This window comes from Cryptococcus depauperatus, chromosome 2 (genome assembly GCF_001720195.1).
Source record: "Cryptococcus depauperatus CBS 7841 chromosome 2, complete sequence".
NCBI classification, from domain to species: domain Eukaryota; kingdom Fungi; phylum Basidiomycota; class Tremellomycetes; order Tremellales; family Cryptococcaceae; genus Cryptococcus; species Cryptococcus depauperatus.
This window is the reverse complement of record NC_089469.1, coordinates 2,273,676-2,290,149: the sequence shown is the minus strand read 5'-3', so window position 1 is coordinate 2,290,149 and position 16,474 is coordinate 2,273,676. Positions and strand designations below refer to the sequence as shown.

The following is a 16,474-nucleotide window of genomic DNA, read 5'->3' as shown; positions in this document are numbered from 1 at the left end:
CAAGGTGTATTGTGGGATAAATTTTCGACAGTTTTGAAAAAATGGATACAGGTTTGTAAATTTGTCGATTATGACAACAGAACATGGATATGGAAACAGAGCTTCCTGTCAGGTATGGCCACTGACTGATGACTCATTTACCACCGTCAATCTCTTGAGGCGTTTCTCATTTATTTTTACCCAAGAAGCATGGTATGCGAGCAAAGCTTTGGCGGAGTCAACTTTGACAATCATATTTAAATTGCACTTTACGCTGACCTTCGTGTTGGTCAGCACCAAATCCATAGCTTGCGTCCAAAAGAAATTTATATACATACTTATTGAATCCTCTTGTACAATCTATACCAATACCTCGTATTTTCTAGTTTGCATGCCCATCCAGCACCTACACCTTCTTCGAATCTGAACCATCTACTGTCCTCTCCTTTGATCTTTTCCCAGCCTCCGGTTTTTCCGTCATTACCTCCATCTGTCGTACGAGTGAGGAGAGTGTCGATAATCATGTAAACTGGCCACTTCCTCCCTTGAGCACCTAGGGAAAATTCTGAGATATCCGAAGCGCTATCCACAATCAGAAAAAGGGTTTCAGGATCTGATTGAGCCGTAAGAGTCGATAACAAACTGAGAGTCGAAGAACGCGATTGTGAGAGCAGTTCTGTAAGGGTGAAGAACAGAGTGATGAGGGTGGGTGGCTTGTCTTGCATGATGTGAACAAGATCGATAGGCCTAGCAGCAACATCCTCCATCGATTTGCCATCTCCATCTTTTAGTTTGTCTTCACTTGTCGGGTCTACTGAAGCAAGCAAGTCACCTTGAACATAATCAATATTCAAGAGCTCCTCATTCAGCATCCAATCAACACGAACGACATGCATCAGCTTTTGCAAGACATCATGCCATCTGCCGATGTCGATCCCAGTCCAAGTGAACAAGGGGTGGTGTGTAGGGCGGGCGAGAAGAGTCGCACGGATGAGGGCTGAGACAGCCAAAAGTTCCGAGCCAGCACCACCACCCAGAGACAAGATGTGATGGATAGATTTGGACGAGGTGATATCTCTCTCCCTACAATCTGGTTCTTCTCCCTTTTCCCCAGCTGGAATGCCGCCGTCATATTCCTCTCCCTCCTCGTCTGCCACACCCAGCCTCTCAATCCCCTGCGCTACTTCTCCCTCCGCATCCACTCCAAATAATTCTCCAATCAGAGATCCCATCAATTCACGAAAGCACGCCGCTCTGCTCGGTACCCATCTTCCTGCATAAGCCTCCAACAGTCCCTCGGGACCACAAAACACCTCCAGCCATTTCTGGTCATACAGCAGCCCTTTAATCTTTTGGATGGTATCCTGGAAGCTATCCGATGAAAGCGTTTTGTGCAAAGCTCTGTGTATCAGCGAGAGAAGCTCAGAATTTGGCGGATTAAACGGGCCCTCGGCCAGAGGGAGAGGGGTGGTGGTGGACGTAGGAGGCAGAGATGAGGAGCGAGGAGGAGGCGGATGATGAAGCTTTCTAGTTTGGCCCTGCTTATTCTGATTACGCTTCTTTGTTGGACCACCTGTTCTTGATCTATGGGTCATCTTATTAATTCCATTGAGAAATAATTTCAACAACAATGCCAATATAGAACTTTTTGTGGTGACATCACCACTTTCAGTAACCTTACGTAACTCCAAGATACTTCCGCGAAACTCCGTCCAGCACTATAAAACCTGGATTCATTCTCATTTTTCCTTTTCTTTTTTTCTTCTTTGATCAAAAATCATGGTTCTCCATCTGCCATGCTCCTTCGCGACATCTTCCAGTGCGTAAGGGGTGCTCATGGAGACTCACTAGACGGACGGATTAATGTCTCGAAACTGTTAGGAAACCCTGCTTTCGTCGCCCACTGGGTATGGGCGTGGGGTGCTGAATGTTTCGATACAGTTTGTATTGGGAAGGTAGCAGTTGGTATGCATTGTCGTTGTGTTGGAGATGTCTGCCTTGTCAGTTGATAAGGCGCCAAGGTTGCAATGAAGAATGGAAAATGCGTAGATATATGAATTTGTGGGAATCGTTTTGAATTTTGATTTTACATTTATCACTTGTTGTAAAACCTTTTCGTCAAGTGACATTAATTCAAGAGAGGAAGCCGTAAGGACTAGCTTGACGAGAGGTAGCTTTGAACAATCCCAACTTGGTGGTGCAGCTGAGAGGTTGAATGGACATGTTGGATGCCCAGATGAGTAGCAGGGCGATGCCGTTGACGTCTGTATTTGGAGAACGGGATAATGCTACCTCGTCTGCAAAGCGGCGAGCTGCTGGTGAGCGTCTTCTCGTGTCGACCTGGTAGAAGGCTAATATGGAGTCAGCGCTTCCAACTGCAGCAGAACTCTTTGTCCATTCTCTTCCTGGTCTGCCCAACCTTGCCAGCCACCCGACGTTTGTATGACGCTTGAGCTCAAGAGTGATGGCTGATGACGGCGCTGTAGACATCCGTTAGAGATATATGCCGGGTTGCTACCTTCCTACTCAGGAGAAGGGGATATCGGGAAAGAAGACAAGCTCTAGTCGGTAACGTGGCATGCGACAGGATGGCAGCGTTAATCTTTTGCCGTTGTAGTTTTCTGATGACAAAAGCCCGTCGCTCGGCTGGCCCTCAACGTGTAATTTTTTGGTTTAACGGCGGTCCAGGTTGTTCCTCTTTTGATGGATCGCTCATGGAAGTTGGGCCTTTTCGAACTGTCCCTGCCACGTCGACCACAAGTGGAAAAGTCGAAGTCAAGTTAGTCGAGGGAGGATGGGAAGAATTCGCAACTGTTGTATTTGTGGACCAACCTCCTGGAACGGGGTATAGTTTTGCGCCCACGGATGGGTATTTGCATGACTTTGATCAGGTGCGACTTTTTTCGACAGATGGGTGATTGAGACTGATAACTGGTCGTAGTTGTCGTCACACTTTATCCAGTTTCTGCAAAACTTTTACCGAGTCTTTCCCGAACTCGATGGTGTAGATGTGAGTTGCACATTGAATCTTTCAAGACTGATCTTATTGTGCCACTAGACTTATCTGGCAGGGGAATCCTTTGCTGGACAATATATTCCCAACTTTGCATCATCTATTCTTTCTACGCCTTTTCTTCCCAACTTTTCTCTCAAAGGTATCGCTATCGGTAATGGGTGGATTGACCCTATAGAACAGTATCCTGGTTATGTAGACTTTGCTTACGAAAAGGATTTAATCAAGCAAGGCAGTGTAGAAGGAGAGAGGATGGAAGCAGCCTTGAAACGATGCCAAGAAGAGATGGGAAAATATACAGACCCATTCAAAACACCTGTCAATATCAACTACTGTGGTGAAGTTATGGAATCGGTGTCTGAGCCGTACATTCAAGAGTCAGTCTTAGTACAGGCGATGGGAATCGCTAAAGCTAATGATACACAGACTGAATGGCAAGAAGGTTTGCATGAATGTGTACGATGTCAGACTGGTTGATGACTGGCCCGCATGTGGTATGAATTGGCCGCCAGATTTGGAAGATGTCTACACTTTTCTTCGTGTACGTCTCTCCTCTCCGTATCCTGCTGCTTATGCTAATCAATCCTTTTACAAATCAGGAGCCGGACACGGTTCGAGCTCTTCATGCAACTGCCAATTCTGCAGCATGGGTCGAATGCAACAATAAGGTATCACATGAACTTAGCCTTCGAAACTCTCATGCCTCGGCTGCTCTCTTACCTGGCATATTGGAAAAAGGTGTTCCTATTTTGATGTTTGCTGGAGACGAGGATTTGATTTGTAACTACAAGGGAATAGAAAGGATTGTCAATGGTTTGACTTGGAACGGAGAGACTGGCATTGGCGTATGTCATTTGTTTCTAGTAAGGATTCACTAACAACGCATTGTGTAGAATGCCACCTCGCAGAAATGGTATCTTAACGACACTCTTGTGGGCACCTGGCAATCTTCGCGAAACCTGTCGTATGCCAGAATATATGCTTCTTCGCATATGGTTGGGTTTGATAAACCTCACGTTACAAATGACATGATTATGCGTTTCATGGGCGTTGATCTCTCGCTCCTGGCCGGAGAAACTGCTACCTGGAACTCAAAGGTGGGGGATGACGAGCGGATAGGCATACATATCGAAGAGGAAGAGAGCGAGGGGCTGCCACTTATCAAGGGAGGCAAGACAGATTGGGAAGGTAAGTCAGATTATCCGGTGTTGTACTGACGCGAGATTTAGCATGGTACAATGCTACTTCTGCCATACTCGTTCTTTTGATACTAGTATCTATCGTCGGCCTCTACTTTTATTTCCGCCGCAAACCTCCCTATCGGCATTATAAAGCTGAGCCTGGAAATCATTTCAGGAATCAAACCAGGGATGCCGAAGAAGGCGATTTGATGGAGCGGATGCCTTTGGGTGCAGAGAGGATTGAGATGGATGACATTGAGAGAGCTGAGGGATATGAATTTCCTAGTGGCGATGAGGAGGCAAGAAGGCGGGACAAAGGGTGGAAGGGCAAGGCTAGGGATGGTCGAGAAAGAGAAGTCGTATTCAAGCTTGTTGATGAGGATGATGATGATCGGAGATGACAGTCTAACTTTAAGAGCGATGGCTGTCTGATTATAGATGATGGATAGATAAACAGGAACTTGCTTTCATAAGAGACGAGCAGCATCTTGAGACACCTTTACGATTGCTACCCTCCATGAGACATGTAAACACTTCATATTCTAAAATTTAATTGTTACACAATGTACTCTTTAAAGATGCCAAATTATTGACGATGAAATCTCACGCTTCTAGGACCAGCCGATTCTCCTGTAACCCTTTTTTTATTTATTTACCAAATGGCTTACCATTTACTGCGTTTTGGAAGGAAGAAGCCCGGGTGGAACACATTGATGAACACAAGGGCTAAAAACATAGGTACAGCGTCTAATGTGTCTTGATAAACTTCTATTCAGGGAACTCAGCATTTGTAAACAGGCGCAGGATGCAAAAGAACGAACGATGTGTAATGAGATAACCATTCCAACCTTGGACCAATTCGACGGATCGGTAAAGACCTCGGATGATAATCATAAGACTGCAGAGGGCAACACCCGTCATGACCCACCACCAGCCCTTGACTTCCTGATGGGTCGCTACAGGATTGGTGGCAGAGTCGTCCAAGGCCGCTTCTTTGCTCCGCGGAGAATCTTGCGTATCAACTGGACTGGTAGCCAGAGCGCGTTCTCGGTGCGGCCATGGCTTGTTATTCCATGCTCGAAGCATAAAGTCGAGAGCGAGCGAGCAAAAGATGAGCATGGAAACGAGCTGGAAGATGATACCGACGACCATGATGTTGGTCGGTGTTTTGGGCGGTATAGGCGCGTCAGACGACGCAACCCAACCACCGCCTACAGCTTGCAGAATGAGTGATATAAAATCACATGTAATAAAGATGGCGAGATACTGACGGTCGTCAGCCTACATCCTGCCTTACACGTACGTACCAATTTTGGTGAAAGAAAAGAATAAGAGCGGCCGAGCACATTGATGGCTAGGGCAAGAATCGTATAACACCATGCGCTGAAAAAGACTGGCGCTATGATGAGACTGCATAGGTCAGCCAAGCCACCTGATCCATCAACACTCACACGCAAATCTGCATGAGAAACGGTGTTCGTGCCAAGACATTCTGGCTGGACCAATATCTCCCTATACTACCAAGAACCTCGACTAACAAGACTCAGCTCTGGCTCACGCTGCCTTTGTGCACTTACGGAAGCAACCAACCACCAACGTTGGGAACGCGATCCAGTATTTGAACCTGATTGCCTGCAGTATATGCAAGAGACCGGTGATTGAGAACAAGACGATGAAGATGATGCAAACCCAGTTGGTGGGAATGTATCCGTAGGAGGACTGGTCGATGAGCTCCTGCTTGGTTGGCATGATGCTTATTGTCGGGTTGCTATCCTCAGATCGTCCTTATTTATATACCATCGAGATGGAAAGACAAATGCAAGAAAATTTGTATCCCGGAGAAGGTCATGGCTTTCCGAAGCCGAGCAATTCACTGCCCAGATCTTAAAGGAAGGGGCACAGCCTGGCGGAATCGAATAATGAAGCGAGCCTTGTGAGGAAAGGCGTGCCAAAACGTGACGTGGCATACAAGCTATCTATCCGCCACGCGGCTTATGACCGAGCTGGTGTGCGGTGATCGAAGGATCTGTTTGGTTCCACTGTAACGGAGATGGGCTTGGAGTCCATGAGGCCGAGGTTGGTGAGTCGTGGGAGTTGTTGGTGGATGTGAGGGTATGAGGGTATGAGGGTATGAGGGTATGAGGGTATGAGGGTATGGAGGAGGAAACCGCGTGGTGGATAGCCTTGTAGCGAGTTTTGCATTTCGTCATGAACTCGCAGTAAAGGGCAAATTCATTGGACTTACGGCTCGTGTCACAGCCACAGCCACAGCCACAAAGGTCTGCAGCAAATCGACATGGTTGACCTACAAATGCCATCCCAAGAGCATATTATCAATTAATCTAGTCTTTCCCACCCACAATGCGCCAGTCAGAACCAATTCTTTCCCGCTCACGTCCCCTCTGATCGGCGCAAGTGTATTCTTGTCGAACAACTCTATATAGTCTATTTTCAGGTCAACTCCACCACCTTCTTCAACAGAGACCCGTCCAATTCTTTCCTGCTCCGCGAGGACAACATTGTTTGCCGTGGCGAGTATTTGCTCTCCTGTCAGTCGTTGTGATGTGGACATGTGCGTTTCGAAAGCAGCCACACCTTGACTCAACGCTCGGTAGAGGACTGGAGAAACAAAGAGTTCCGGGGGCGAGAGGTAGGCGTTTCTTGACGAGAGGGCCAGGCCGGTAGACGAGCGTGTGGTGGGGACGATGTGTAGGTTGGATGGAGTGGGATGTGAAAGGAGGAGATCCTGGACGACTGTAAGGGTTTAGTATAATGGTCTGTAGGTGGGTCAAGATGCAGACTTGCGAATCTTCAACAGCAGCGCCTGTTGAATGTCTTTTTGACCAAAATACGCGTGATCCGGCTCAACTTGACATCAGCAGCGTCCATCAATCTCAGCAAGCAATCACCTCGACGGCGTTAAAGAGCTTGGTGCAGACTGTCGCAACTCCTTTGAAAAACTGGGCTGGAGATTCACACTGTCCGTTAGAATTTTCAAAGAAAGATCATTTGCAGACTGACGTCTTGACGCGCCCTCCAAGACATCACCCCACCCTCTCACATCGACTTCTAAACCCTTGTGAGTCCCCATGTTTTGTAGTTCTCCTTTCAGAGGATACATTGTATTCACATCGGGTGTAAACACAAGGAGCGGTCCTATTCCCTCTTTTCCATCCTCTGCTCGCGGAGAAACTGCACGCCAGGCGTCGTTCTCAGATATACCCAATCCTCGTAATGCTGAAGACACATTGTGAGAAGGAGAGAGGAGCGTAGAGAGGCGTGAGATATCTTGATCGAGTTGACGAGGATAGGCTTCCAGATCTTCATGTGGTGCAAACTGCCCAGAAAGTCAAATCCGGGTGGTAATACGAGACAACGTCATGACAAACCTGCATAGGGTTCACAAACACTGTCATCACGGTCAAAGGATTTTGACTCATAGATTCCCGCACTATGGTTTGGGTTAGTACTTGTCAAAATCAGTCTTGATACACATACCAAGGTTTAAATGACCCTCGTGAAGTGCTCCCATCTGGCAAGAGATAATCCAGTCGTCAGTCATATTCGTTCTGCAATCTCTCCCTTTCTGATAGACATCTACCTACCGTTGGAACACACCCAACCTCCAAGCCCTTTTCCCTCGCTGCTCTCCTCCAGCGCCTTAGCTGAGCCAAGCTCTTAACCACAGGAATACGAGGATGGTTTGAGGTGGTTATTTGACGGGTGGACAGAACCGTCTTGAGCAAAAGCCGTGGTATTGTTACTCTATTCGACATGTTCAGGTTTGCTTTTATGGAATGATACAAGAAAAGAAGAAAAAGAAAAAAAAAAGACAAACTGACTTTGAAACGGCCTCGTCCCACACTTTTAGAAACTGAAAGATGACACAGTTCCAAAAAAAGTTAATTTAACATTAATTAAGATATAAAAGCAGTTAATTGTATTCGTTTCTATTTAGAAAACTTCTTTTCCCAAAAAGATCTATAATCTTTCCAAAAAACAATTTCATTGCAATTTCTAACGTGTGCAGTCAAGTTTTCATCAGCCAACGCATGAGGCAATAATCCTTTGGTCACTATGGCCTAAGTGATTCGCCAACGAGCAGTGTCAAGAGACAAAAACCAAGACCAAGAGCGCTCAAGGCAAGAGACATTTTTAGCAGACATTGAAGCCAGCTTCGGCGCTTATCACTACAGGCACAATGGATTCAACTCTCAAGCCAACGTTGGTTGCCATTATTAACTATGAAAAGCCTGTAAAAATCTGGATGACAGTGGTTACTCTCATATTGAGAAAATGTTTGACACAAGAAGAAAATGCTATGAAAACTCGCCATGCGAAACAGGATCTGTAAGGGGCACAGAGGCTTAAAAATCCCACCCAATCCACAGAAAATTCGCATGAAACGAAACTGGCTATACCATCACACATAATACAAGCCACCACTGCAAGCCTTGCCTCCATTCTCTCCCAGAAACCGCTATACACACTTTTCGGCTCTATTCTCGCTAACCTTTATCGCAGCCGAATCCGTCCACCATTATCATTAACTCTCTGCCTCTCTTCAAAACGGTCGCTTGAGAGGTCCCACAGTTTATAAAATTATCCCAAGTATCCTTCCTTTTTCATCCTTTCTCCATTATGCCTATTCCTCATTTCTGCTCCATACAACAAACGGACACAGAAGAGGGCACTTATCCTTTGGTCACCATGTTGCAACAGGTTACAGCTCCTTTGGGGTTGATATGATACATGACTAGCTAATCATGTTAGACACATGGATGGGTAAGTTGTCTTTGACGAACGAATCTGACCCCTTGTTGTTCTCCGTCCACTTTCCTCATCATGTGTCAAGCAATTTCTCGCTATAATCGTCAGGCTCAATAGCCGCTTTCACAGACTTTCAATCTTGGCGTTGCTTTTCCATCATTCCTATTAATCAAATTGTTGGCGTTCTCTACAGATATTACTCACTATCGAGCCTCTGCTCAAGGTTTGTGAATGTCAACTGATCTAGCGGTATCTGGTATACCCACACTCTCATTACCTATATTTACAAGACCGAAACAAATCAATCGTCATGATATTCACCATTCCGCTCATTCTGTCCTTCTTTGTCCCGGCATTAGCTCGACAGATAACCGTTAAGAACTCTTGCTCGTCCACCATTTGGCCAGGTATGCACACTGGTGCCGGCACTACACCGATGCAAGCAACAGGTTGGGAACTTAAGGCTGGTCAACAAACAAAGTTCGAAGTACCGGAAGATTGGACGGCAGGCCGCATATGGGCGAGGACGGGTTGTGTCAATCAAGATGGCAAGTTTCAATGCCTGACCGGACAGTGCGAACCTGGAGCAGGGGGGGGCATAACGTGTGCTAATTCAGACCAACCACCCGCCACTCTGGGTTAGTTTTTGCTTTGGGAAGTGGAAAGCAAGCTGACTGAAAATGGTAGCTGAGTTTACCCTCCTTCCAAATGCCGAGGACAACTACGATATTTCCCTGGTTGATGGATTCAATATACCACTCAGTATCATTCCTTCAATATCTTCATGTCAAGCACCTAGATGTGAGGTCAACATTAACCAACTATGTCCGTCTCCTCTTCGAACATCCCTGGACAAAGAAGGTGTCAATCTTGGTTGCATTTCTCCGTGTAATGCAGGCTTTGGACAAGAGATATACGGCAACAGAGCATGCTGTACTGGTCAGTCCTCACCTGTTCTCCGTAGGATATGCTAAAAGATGTGTTCAGGTGCCTATGCCAATGCGACACTGTGTCAATCATGTGGCTTTGACTATTATGATTTATTCAAAGACAACTGTAAGACATCGTACGCTTACGCTTATGACGAAAAGTCCAAAACAGCTCTTTGGACTTGCGGTGGACGTCCCAACTATCTTATTGAATTTTGTCCGGCCAAGTCTGATTATGTCGGCTCCAAAAAGCCCTCTGACAAGTACGCCTCTGCAACGGCAACTTGCTCAAACATTGCAACTACGTTTACATCGACCTTCTCAGTGCCGCCTAGTCCAACAACCACAGCCAGTACCGGAACACTCAACGTCGTTGCCACTGTGTCCACAGGTGTGGATGGCGCAGCAGCTGTTCAAGTGACACCTTCAGACACGAAGAGTGGAACCGGCTCCTCAGGCGGACCACCAGCTTCCTCTACAAGTACATTCATGGTAACCGAATATGTCACTGTAAATGGTCCTCCACCGAGTTCTGGTTCTGCCGGATCAAGTTCTACTGCCACAGGTTCTGCTGGATCAAGTTCTACTGCCACAGGTTCTGCTGGATCAAGTTCTACCGCCACAGGTTCTGCCGGATCAAGTTCTGATCCTCCCATTCGCACAACCAAGACTGGCGGTACTTCGTCCACAAACGGAGCAAAGACTATAACTTACACTGTCATTGAGAGCTCCACTTTGTTCGAGGTAATCAGTGATCCAACGACGACAGCAAGTGCAAGTGGACCCAGTAGCGGAAACGTTTTGGCAATTGATACAACGGGAAAAGGTCAATGGTTGAGCGCCGTGCCACACTCTACCCATTCGCAGAGAAAAAGAGTAAGTTGTGATAACATTGGCCATTTCAACTGGAGACGGCACTGACAGAGCCTTGACTACTTGTAGCGGTAGATGGACAGACATGTTCATTGATGAGCCGTACTATATTTTAAGGAATAGCATCCCGCATCTGATATCTGAGAGACATATTTTGTCATCGTAAAACATAATGTATTTGTGTAATGTTTTGCCTTGTTGTGCATTTTGAATAATTGGGCAATAAATTCAAAATTGAGTCAGAATGTTACTTTTTCGCGTTTGTGGGCAGTCGTGTCTTTTCCACAATGTTCATGTTAATCAACAGTGCTTTTCAATTCTTTCTATCTTCTCTTTTCTTACATCTTTTCATTCATTCATTTTTCTTTTAATCAGTGAGCCCGGACGGCTTGATTGCCACCAGAATGTTTAAAAACAAGGTGCCGTCACTGCCCACAGAAACAGACTATACTGGAAACCTTTGCGAAACGTCCTCTTATCGGTATGGCCACCTTCGTAGTCTCGGTCTCACTGGCGAAGTCACCTCACTCGCTGTGGATCCTATCCTATCCCTCTTTGCGATAGGGACAGGTAACGGCTTTGTACACTGTTATGGAGGACCGCCTTTTCAGTTTACCTTGCCCGTCTCGCTACCAAGTTCATCGAGCCCAGCACGCGCTATCAAGTTCCTCTTTTTCCATCCAGGACATCATCGGCTTATTGCGATTGACGATGCCAACACTATAAGCACTTACTCGCTCCAACATATGACCGATCATCCTAACCCTTTCTCTCATCCATCTTTACCTACAAAAGAGATTGCATATACGCTTTGGGGAATGGTGACCAGCGTTGAGCAACCTTTGCCCAGTCATACGCATTTGTTCTTGACTATCAAGGATGGAACAACTCTGGCCTGGGATTTAAGCAGAAGAAGACTAAGTAGTTGGAGGGTTGGTAACATGTGGCTAGAATTCGAAAAGCGGTTAGTCAGAAGTGGGATCCCTGGACGCCAGACCACCATGGGAGGGTACGCCAGTTGTGCAACAACATGAAATGAACTAACTTCGCAAAGACCTATGGCAACTTATCTCGCGATGAATCCTCGAGATCTCAATATAATGCTGATAGGTTATGAAGGAGGTGTAGTCGCCTGGAACATGCAAAGAGGCATGGTTGATAAGACTTTTGAAATGACACTTCCACCGGGCTCTGCTGGTGGTGGCTCATATCAAAATGCCGATGGCTCTCTCTGGACAGAACGAAGACCCTCGGTTACTTGTATCAGTTGGAGACCTGATGGCTTAATCTTTGCTGTTGGTCATGCAGACGGGTGCATTACTTTCTGGGCATATTCTGAATCCGACAAACCATTAATGGTGAGAACGATTAGTCATGAAGATGTCAATGTCATCGACGCAGAGAGCTTACTTGATGCTGGTGCTCTGGCAAATCAATACAGACAAACGGAACGAGATCAAAACGGGAACGAGGTGACCCCTGCTGTCTTTGCAAACCGAGAACCAATCTTCAAATTGAGCTGGGTCAGCTTCCCCGATCAGTCCAGTCTACAGTCTTTGGTTGCTACACAGAACACGTTTAACCAAGGCGAACCAATATCAAACGCTACAATGGACTACGCGGAGCGTGGCGAAACCCTTTTGCTAATATTAGGAGGACAGAGTCCAAAAGAAAAGCCGGGTATCAATCTATTACAGCTCCCCGCTTACAAGCCTGCCACTGCCCATAAGGCAAGCTCCTCTTTCGAAAATATGTCCGTCCAAGAACGTTCCGCCTTTCGTGATTCACTTGCACCTACCGGCAGTTTCAATTGGCTCACTAGGACACCCCCAGAAGACTTCATCCTTATCCCTCGGGCCAGTCCTTATTTCAATCTTTGTCATGACCCAATCTCCATCATTATCTCTCTCACCCCAGATCACGATCTGCCCAAGATTACAGAGCCCTACGCGGCTCGTAGCGTTGAAGCTTGGGTGTTTCCTCCACCGCGATGTTCGGTTGTTCCCCTTTCATCTGGAAGCAGAAACCTTTTGCAAGCTGGACACGAATCAGTTGCTCCTATGACTCCCGCTCATATCGCTTCGCCGACTCCTCTTTCGCCTCAAACCGGAAGTAGCTGGAAATTACCTTGGTCACGTACATCTTCTCCTCCATTAGGCGCTCCTGCACCCTCAACTCCAGATCCTACTATCAGTACCAGTTTAAAACGAACTTCCAAGATGCGTCGCCAGCTTGCTACGCCTTCTTCTATCTGGACAGGCAACCTTTCCATTCTTGGCGTCAAGATCTATGCTCTTGCGACTCCCATCTTCAAGAGCCTCATTTCATGGACTATTGAGCATGCAGGAGAGGATATTGCACCTAGATTACCTGTGAGAGGTGGAATGGCCGTTTCGGATTTACAGTCTCATGGAGCACCAGAACTGATAGCTGCTAAAATGGAGAGTTACAGAATCTTGGTTACTTCACATGCTGATCTGACCGTACGCTTCTGGGACATCTCTTCACATATTCTAATTCTTCCAACACCTTTGAGATTCGAATATCCCAATCCTTTACCTCATTTGACCATCGACGTAGCTGACTATCTCATTCACCCAGATCTAGCCCATCTTCCTCTGGCCAAGCTATACTTTAACGACAGATCAAAGGTATGTATTAAATCTGTACACCTTGCAAGAGAAGCTTTGGAATGCGTCATTACCTTTGGGACTGGAGAAGTGATCGTCACTAAATTCAGAAAAGCTATTTCTCCTAAAGACACCGACGAGTGTCGGTATAGCGATGGTCCAGGAGAAAAAGAGGAATATGTAGAACAAGAGCGAAGCTATTTTCTGCAACAGAGACAAAAGAACAGGGTGGAGGAGGTGCTAGAGATTGGTCATCTGGCAAAGACCAGAACTGATGGCTTCAAACCTGTCGTAATCTTTACCATGAAACAGGGAGAACCAATCTGCTGTGAAGTGTCAGATATTGGTAAGTATTCACTGCAGACTTGGTCGGAATTAATAGCCACAGGCTTCATCTCTGTAGCTTTTTCCAACAACTCTGTGGCAATCATTGACATGCGTGGACCGGATGTTGTCTTGCGTGAGGGATTTGATGAGGAAGGAATGGTAATGAAGACGAAGAAAAAGAAAGGTAACACTCAACATGTTTTGTCAGAAAAATCTTTGGTTGGATCTATGAAATGGGTGGTCTCAGGCATGGGATCAGGTAACTTATATGTTTGGCGATTGAGAATATGGCAGAAATACTGACCCGACCGTGTAGACCTCAAGATACAGCCGAGGTTGATTATATCGTATGCCAAAGGGTAAGCAAGCCTGTTGCATAAGACTCCGAAAAAAAACCAACAATCCATTAGCATGACAAAAATATACTCTCTGGTTAATGTCCTCGGTGAATGGATGGTTGAACTGAAACCCCTAGCTTTCACGAACGACTCCCTTGCAGAACCACTGGGCTCATTTGTTCTTGACCCTATGACCGGTGTCGAACTCACCGCTAGCGCTGAAGCTCTTGAAGCTGCTATGAGTAAAGAGACAAGCGAGTTTGGGAGAGGAAAAGAATTGCATGTGCATTGTGTCTGGGTAGCAGCGTCCAAGAAGACTATCAGAACTGCTACAAACTATAACGGAGAAAGGTTGGCGAAAGTAGAACTGGACGATGACGAACTGTCAGATGTCTTTTATGTGACGAGGCATGGTATGGTTGTCTAGTGATCAATATGGTGCGTGACTGCTAATGATATCAACAGGTCACAAAGTCATAGTCGCCACTACCTCTACGGGAAAGGCACTGTTCTACAGTGTCCCATACCTCCATTTTATCACTTGTGTTGACCTATTTGTTGGTAATTTGAGGCGTAATATGGGGAGATTATCGATCGATGACCGTTCTGGTGATTTCATTGAATATTGTGGACCGCTCGATCTAAATCTTCGGACCTTTTTCCGGTTTCATAAACCTTTTCCTCCCAGAATTGACCCTTGTGCATACAAAAAGATGGTGCCACCTCAACCACAACCTCTCACAGCCGGCTTAATTTCTTGGATATGGGGTTCAGTATTGACAGGTGCTCAGCTTGACGCTCTCGGTAGGTAATACTTTCTGTAATGTTTAAATTTAAACTGACGCATTGGAATCATAGTCGCTGGACCGACTAGGCCCTCTCTGCCCGACACACCTCCGCCACCACCTAAACCTCTCATTACATGGGGTAAACCGCCTGAAGAGCCGGTCAGTCCCGTCCAGACAGTGGCAGCTGTAGCTGTGAAGCAAACCGCGGTGCAAAAGCAGAAGACATCTTTGAGGGATTCAAGGGAAAGGGAGGATGTGTGCGTTCTGGTTCCTGTTCATCTTCTTGTGGCTAATCAGATTAAAAGATATACGGAGATGACGAGTGCTGGATACATGCGAGGAGATATACTTGATTCTCTGGGAAATCAGCTCAACAATGCATCTGTCTCTGCCGCTCAGTACTTGAACCAAGCTAAAAATGCCGCTGTGGGTTTTTCTGCTTATAACGTGAAAGCTATTGCTGATGACAACAATATCATAGCTGAAAGAATCTGCCAAGGCGTCCGTGAAAAGTGCGTTTGGAAAGCTGTTGTAAAACTATCGCAGAACATCAAAGGTTTGTGTATCTGGTTCTCGTTGTTTTGGATTTTATCCCTGTGTTTGTCTGCTTGTTCACTTGGTGACCAACACTTGACTTTGCTTACATGTAACCATTCATCAAAACGTCTTTTTATCGAGATGAGCGAAGGTTCTGTCATCGTGCGCAGGCGACCAGCAGCCAAGAGCATGGTAAAAGAGATTTAATTTGATGTTCCCTCAAGATAAATAGGCTTACATGGAAGTAAATTAAAACACTACGCCTGAGACACGGGTCTCATCCCCAACTTGCTTTTCTTCAGTCCAGTCTAGTCGAATAATGCCTTGCTTTGAATTGCAAAAAACCAAAGGCATCACACCTCGCTCCTAGACTCTGCAGCTCTCTTGCAAGGAAATTTTCGTAAGTTAAGAGCCATTTACAGAGTGCTAGGTTACTCTATAAATCTCACTAATCAAGTTAGATGGCCCACCTCGGTCTCCTCAACAATTTGCTCGTTCCCCATTTGTCCAGCTGTTTCGTCACTGAAAGATTGATGCGGCTCAACATATGCCCGCAAAGGTGGTTGGCAATCCTTCCATGACAAAGACTTTTAACGACAGTTATGCTTCAAACACGTTGTCTGAGAAATAGTATTTAATCTCTACGCTCGACTTGTCGTTCAGCTTTTGTCGTTAATAGATCAACATCTACCAGGAAACCCTCTTAAGTTAGTCCAACTCCATCCGGATTGGGAATCAAGTCCTTTTTATCTTCAACACCTTAGTTGAGTTTGAGGCTTGAGACATCATCGCGTCATCTACAAAGCAGGTTAAGCACACAATCCACCTGCATTTGACCATTCAAACACAGTAAGGGATGGCCTCTGATGGTTTGGGGAGCGATTAAGTACAGTTTCTTGTCCTTGCTTTTGTGTTCTCAACCACAATGGTTTTGAGGCCGATGAAGCATCACCAAGCATTCTGCCAAAGTTGAATTTGGCATGTGTGCTGAATAGCTTTAGTAAGAGGACTGATCGTATATGGCGCGGGGAGCCTATGTGACGGAATACGCTGCATCTTGTCACAAGACAGAGACATTTGCGGGATTTTGAGAGTAAAATATTTCTTTT

General features: G+C 46.1%; 6 protein-coding genes across 6 annotated transcripts; 3 read left to right on the top strand and 3 right to left on the bottom strand.

Moving 5' to 3' along the window:
* Positions 1–217: 217 nt before the first annotated feature.
* On the bottom strand, positions 218–1,574 carry L203_102194 (uncharacterized protein; the record flags this gene model as incomplete). The annotated part of the gene is made up of 3 exons (XM_066211621.1): positions 218–258; positions 318–339; positions 390–1,574. 3 exons carry the CDS (start codon positions 1,572–1,574, stop codon positions 218–220), a joined length of 1,248 nt encoding a protein of 415 aa, XP_066067718.1.
* A 620-nt stretch (positions 1,575–2,194) lies between these two features.
* On the top strand, positions 2,195–4,574 carry L203_102193 (uncharacterized protein; the record flags this gene model as incomplete). The annotated part of the gene is made up of 10 exons (XM_066211620.1): positions 2,195–2,297; positions 2,346–2,415; positions 2,466–2,543; positions 2,597–2,870; positions 2,921–2,989; positions 3,038–3,369; positions 3,419–3,533; positions 3,592–3,837; positions 3,886–4,180; positions 4,222–4,574. 10 exons carry the CDS (start codon positions 2,195–2,197, stop codon positions 4,572–4,574), a joined length of 1,935 nt encoding a protein of 644 aa, XP_066067717.1.
* Positions 4,575–4,837: 263 nt separating this feature from the next.
* On the bottom strand, positions 4,838–5,922 carry L203_102192 (uncharacterized protein; the record flags this gene model as incomplete). The annotated part of the gene is made up of 5 exons (XM_066211619.1): positions 4,838–4,941; positions 4,995–5,384; positions 5,481–5,572; positions 5,625–5,706; positions 5,751–5,922. 5 exons carry the CDS (start codon positions 5,920–5,922, stop codon positions 4,838–4,840), a joined length of 840 nt encoding a protein of 279 aa, XP_066067716.1.
* Positions 5,923–6,149: 227 nt separating this feature from the next.
* On the bottom strand, positions 6,150–7,949 carry L203_102191 (pantoate-beta-alanine ligase; the record flags this gene model as incomplete). The annotated part of the gene is made up of 9 exons (XM_066211618.1): positions 6,150–6,356; positions 6,419–6,478; positions 6,530–6,927; positions 6,979–7,036; positions 7,083–7,138; positions 7,195–7,510; positions 7,563–7,624; positions 7,672–7,705; positions 7,779–7,949. The coding sequence occupies 9 exons, from the start codon at positions 7,947–7,949 to the stop codon at positions 6,150–6,152; spliced, it is 1,362 nt and encodes a 453-aa protein (XP_066067715.1).
* A 1,304-nt stretch (positions 7,950–9,253) lies between these two features.
* L203_102190 (uncharacterized protein) lies at positions 9,254–10,820 on the top strand (the record flags this gene model as incomplete). The annotated part of the gene is made up of 4 exons (XM_066211617.1): positions 9,254–9,581; positions 9,631–9,882; positions 9,931–10,748; positions 10,815–10,820. 4 exons carry the CDS (start codon positions 9,254–9,256, stop codon positions 10,818–10,820), a joined length of 1,404 nt encoding a protein of 467 aa, XP_066067714.1.
* Positions 10,821–11,149: 329 nt separating this feature from the next.
* On the top strand, positions 11,150–15,891 carry L203_102189 (uncharacterized protein; the record flags this gene model as incomplete). The annotated part of the gene is made up of 11 exons (XM_066211616.1): positions 11,150–11,754; positions 11,800–13,721; positions 13,764–13,961; positions 14,019–14,061; positions 14,113–14,453; positions 14,506–14,844; positions 14,899–15,085; positions 15,134–15,254; positions 15,310–15,340; positions 15,736–15,765; positions 15,827–15,891. The coding sequence occupies 11 exons, from the start codon at positions 11,150–11,152 to the stop codon at positions 15,889–15,891; spliced, it is 3,882 nt and encodes a 1,293-aa protein (XP_066067713.1).
* Positions 15,892–16,474: the final 583 nt, after the last annotated feature.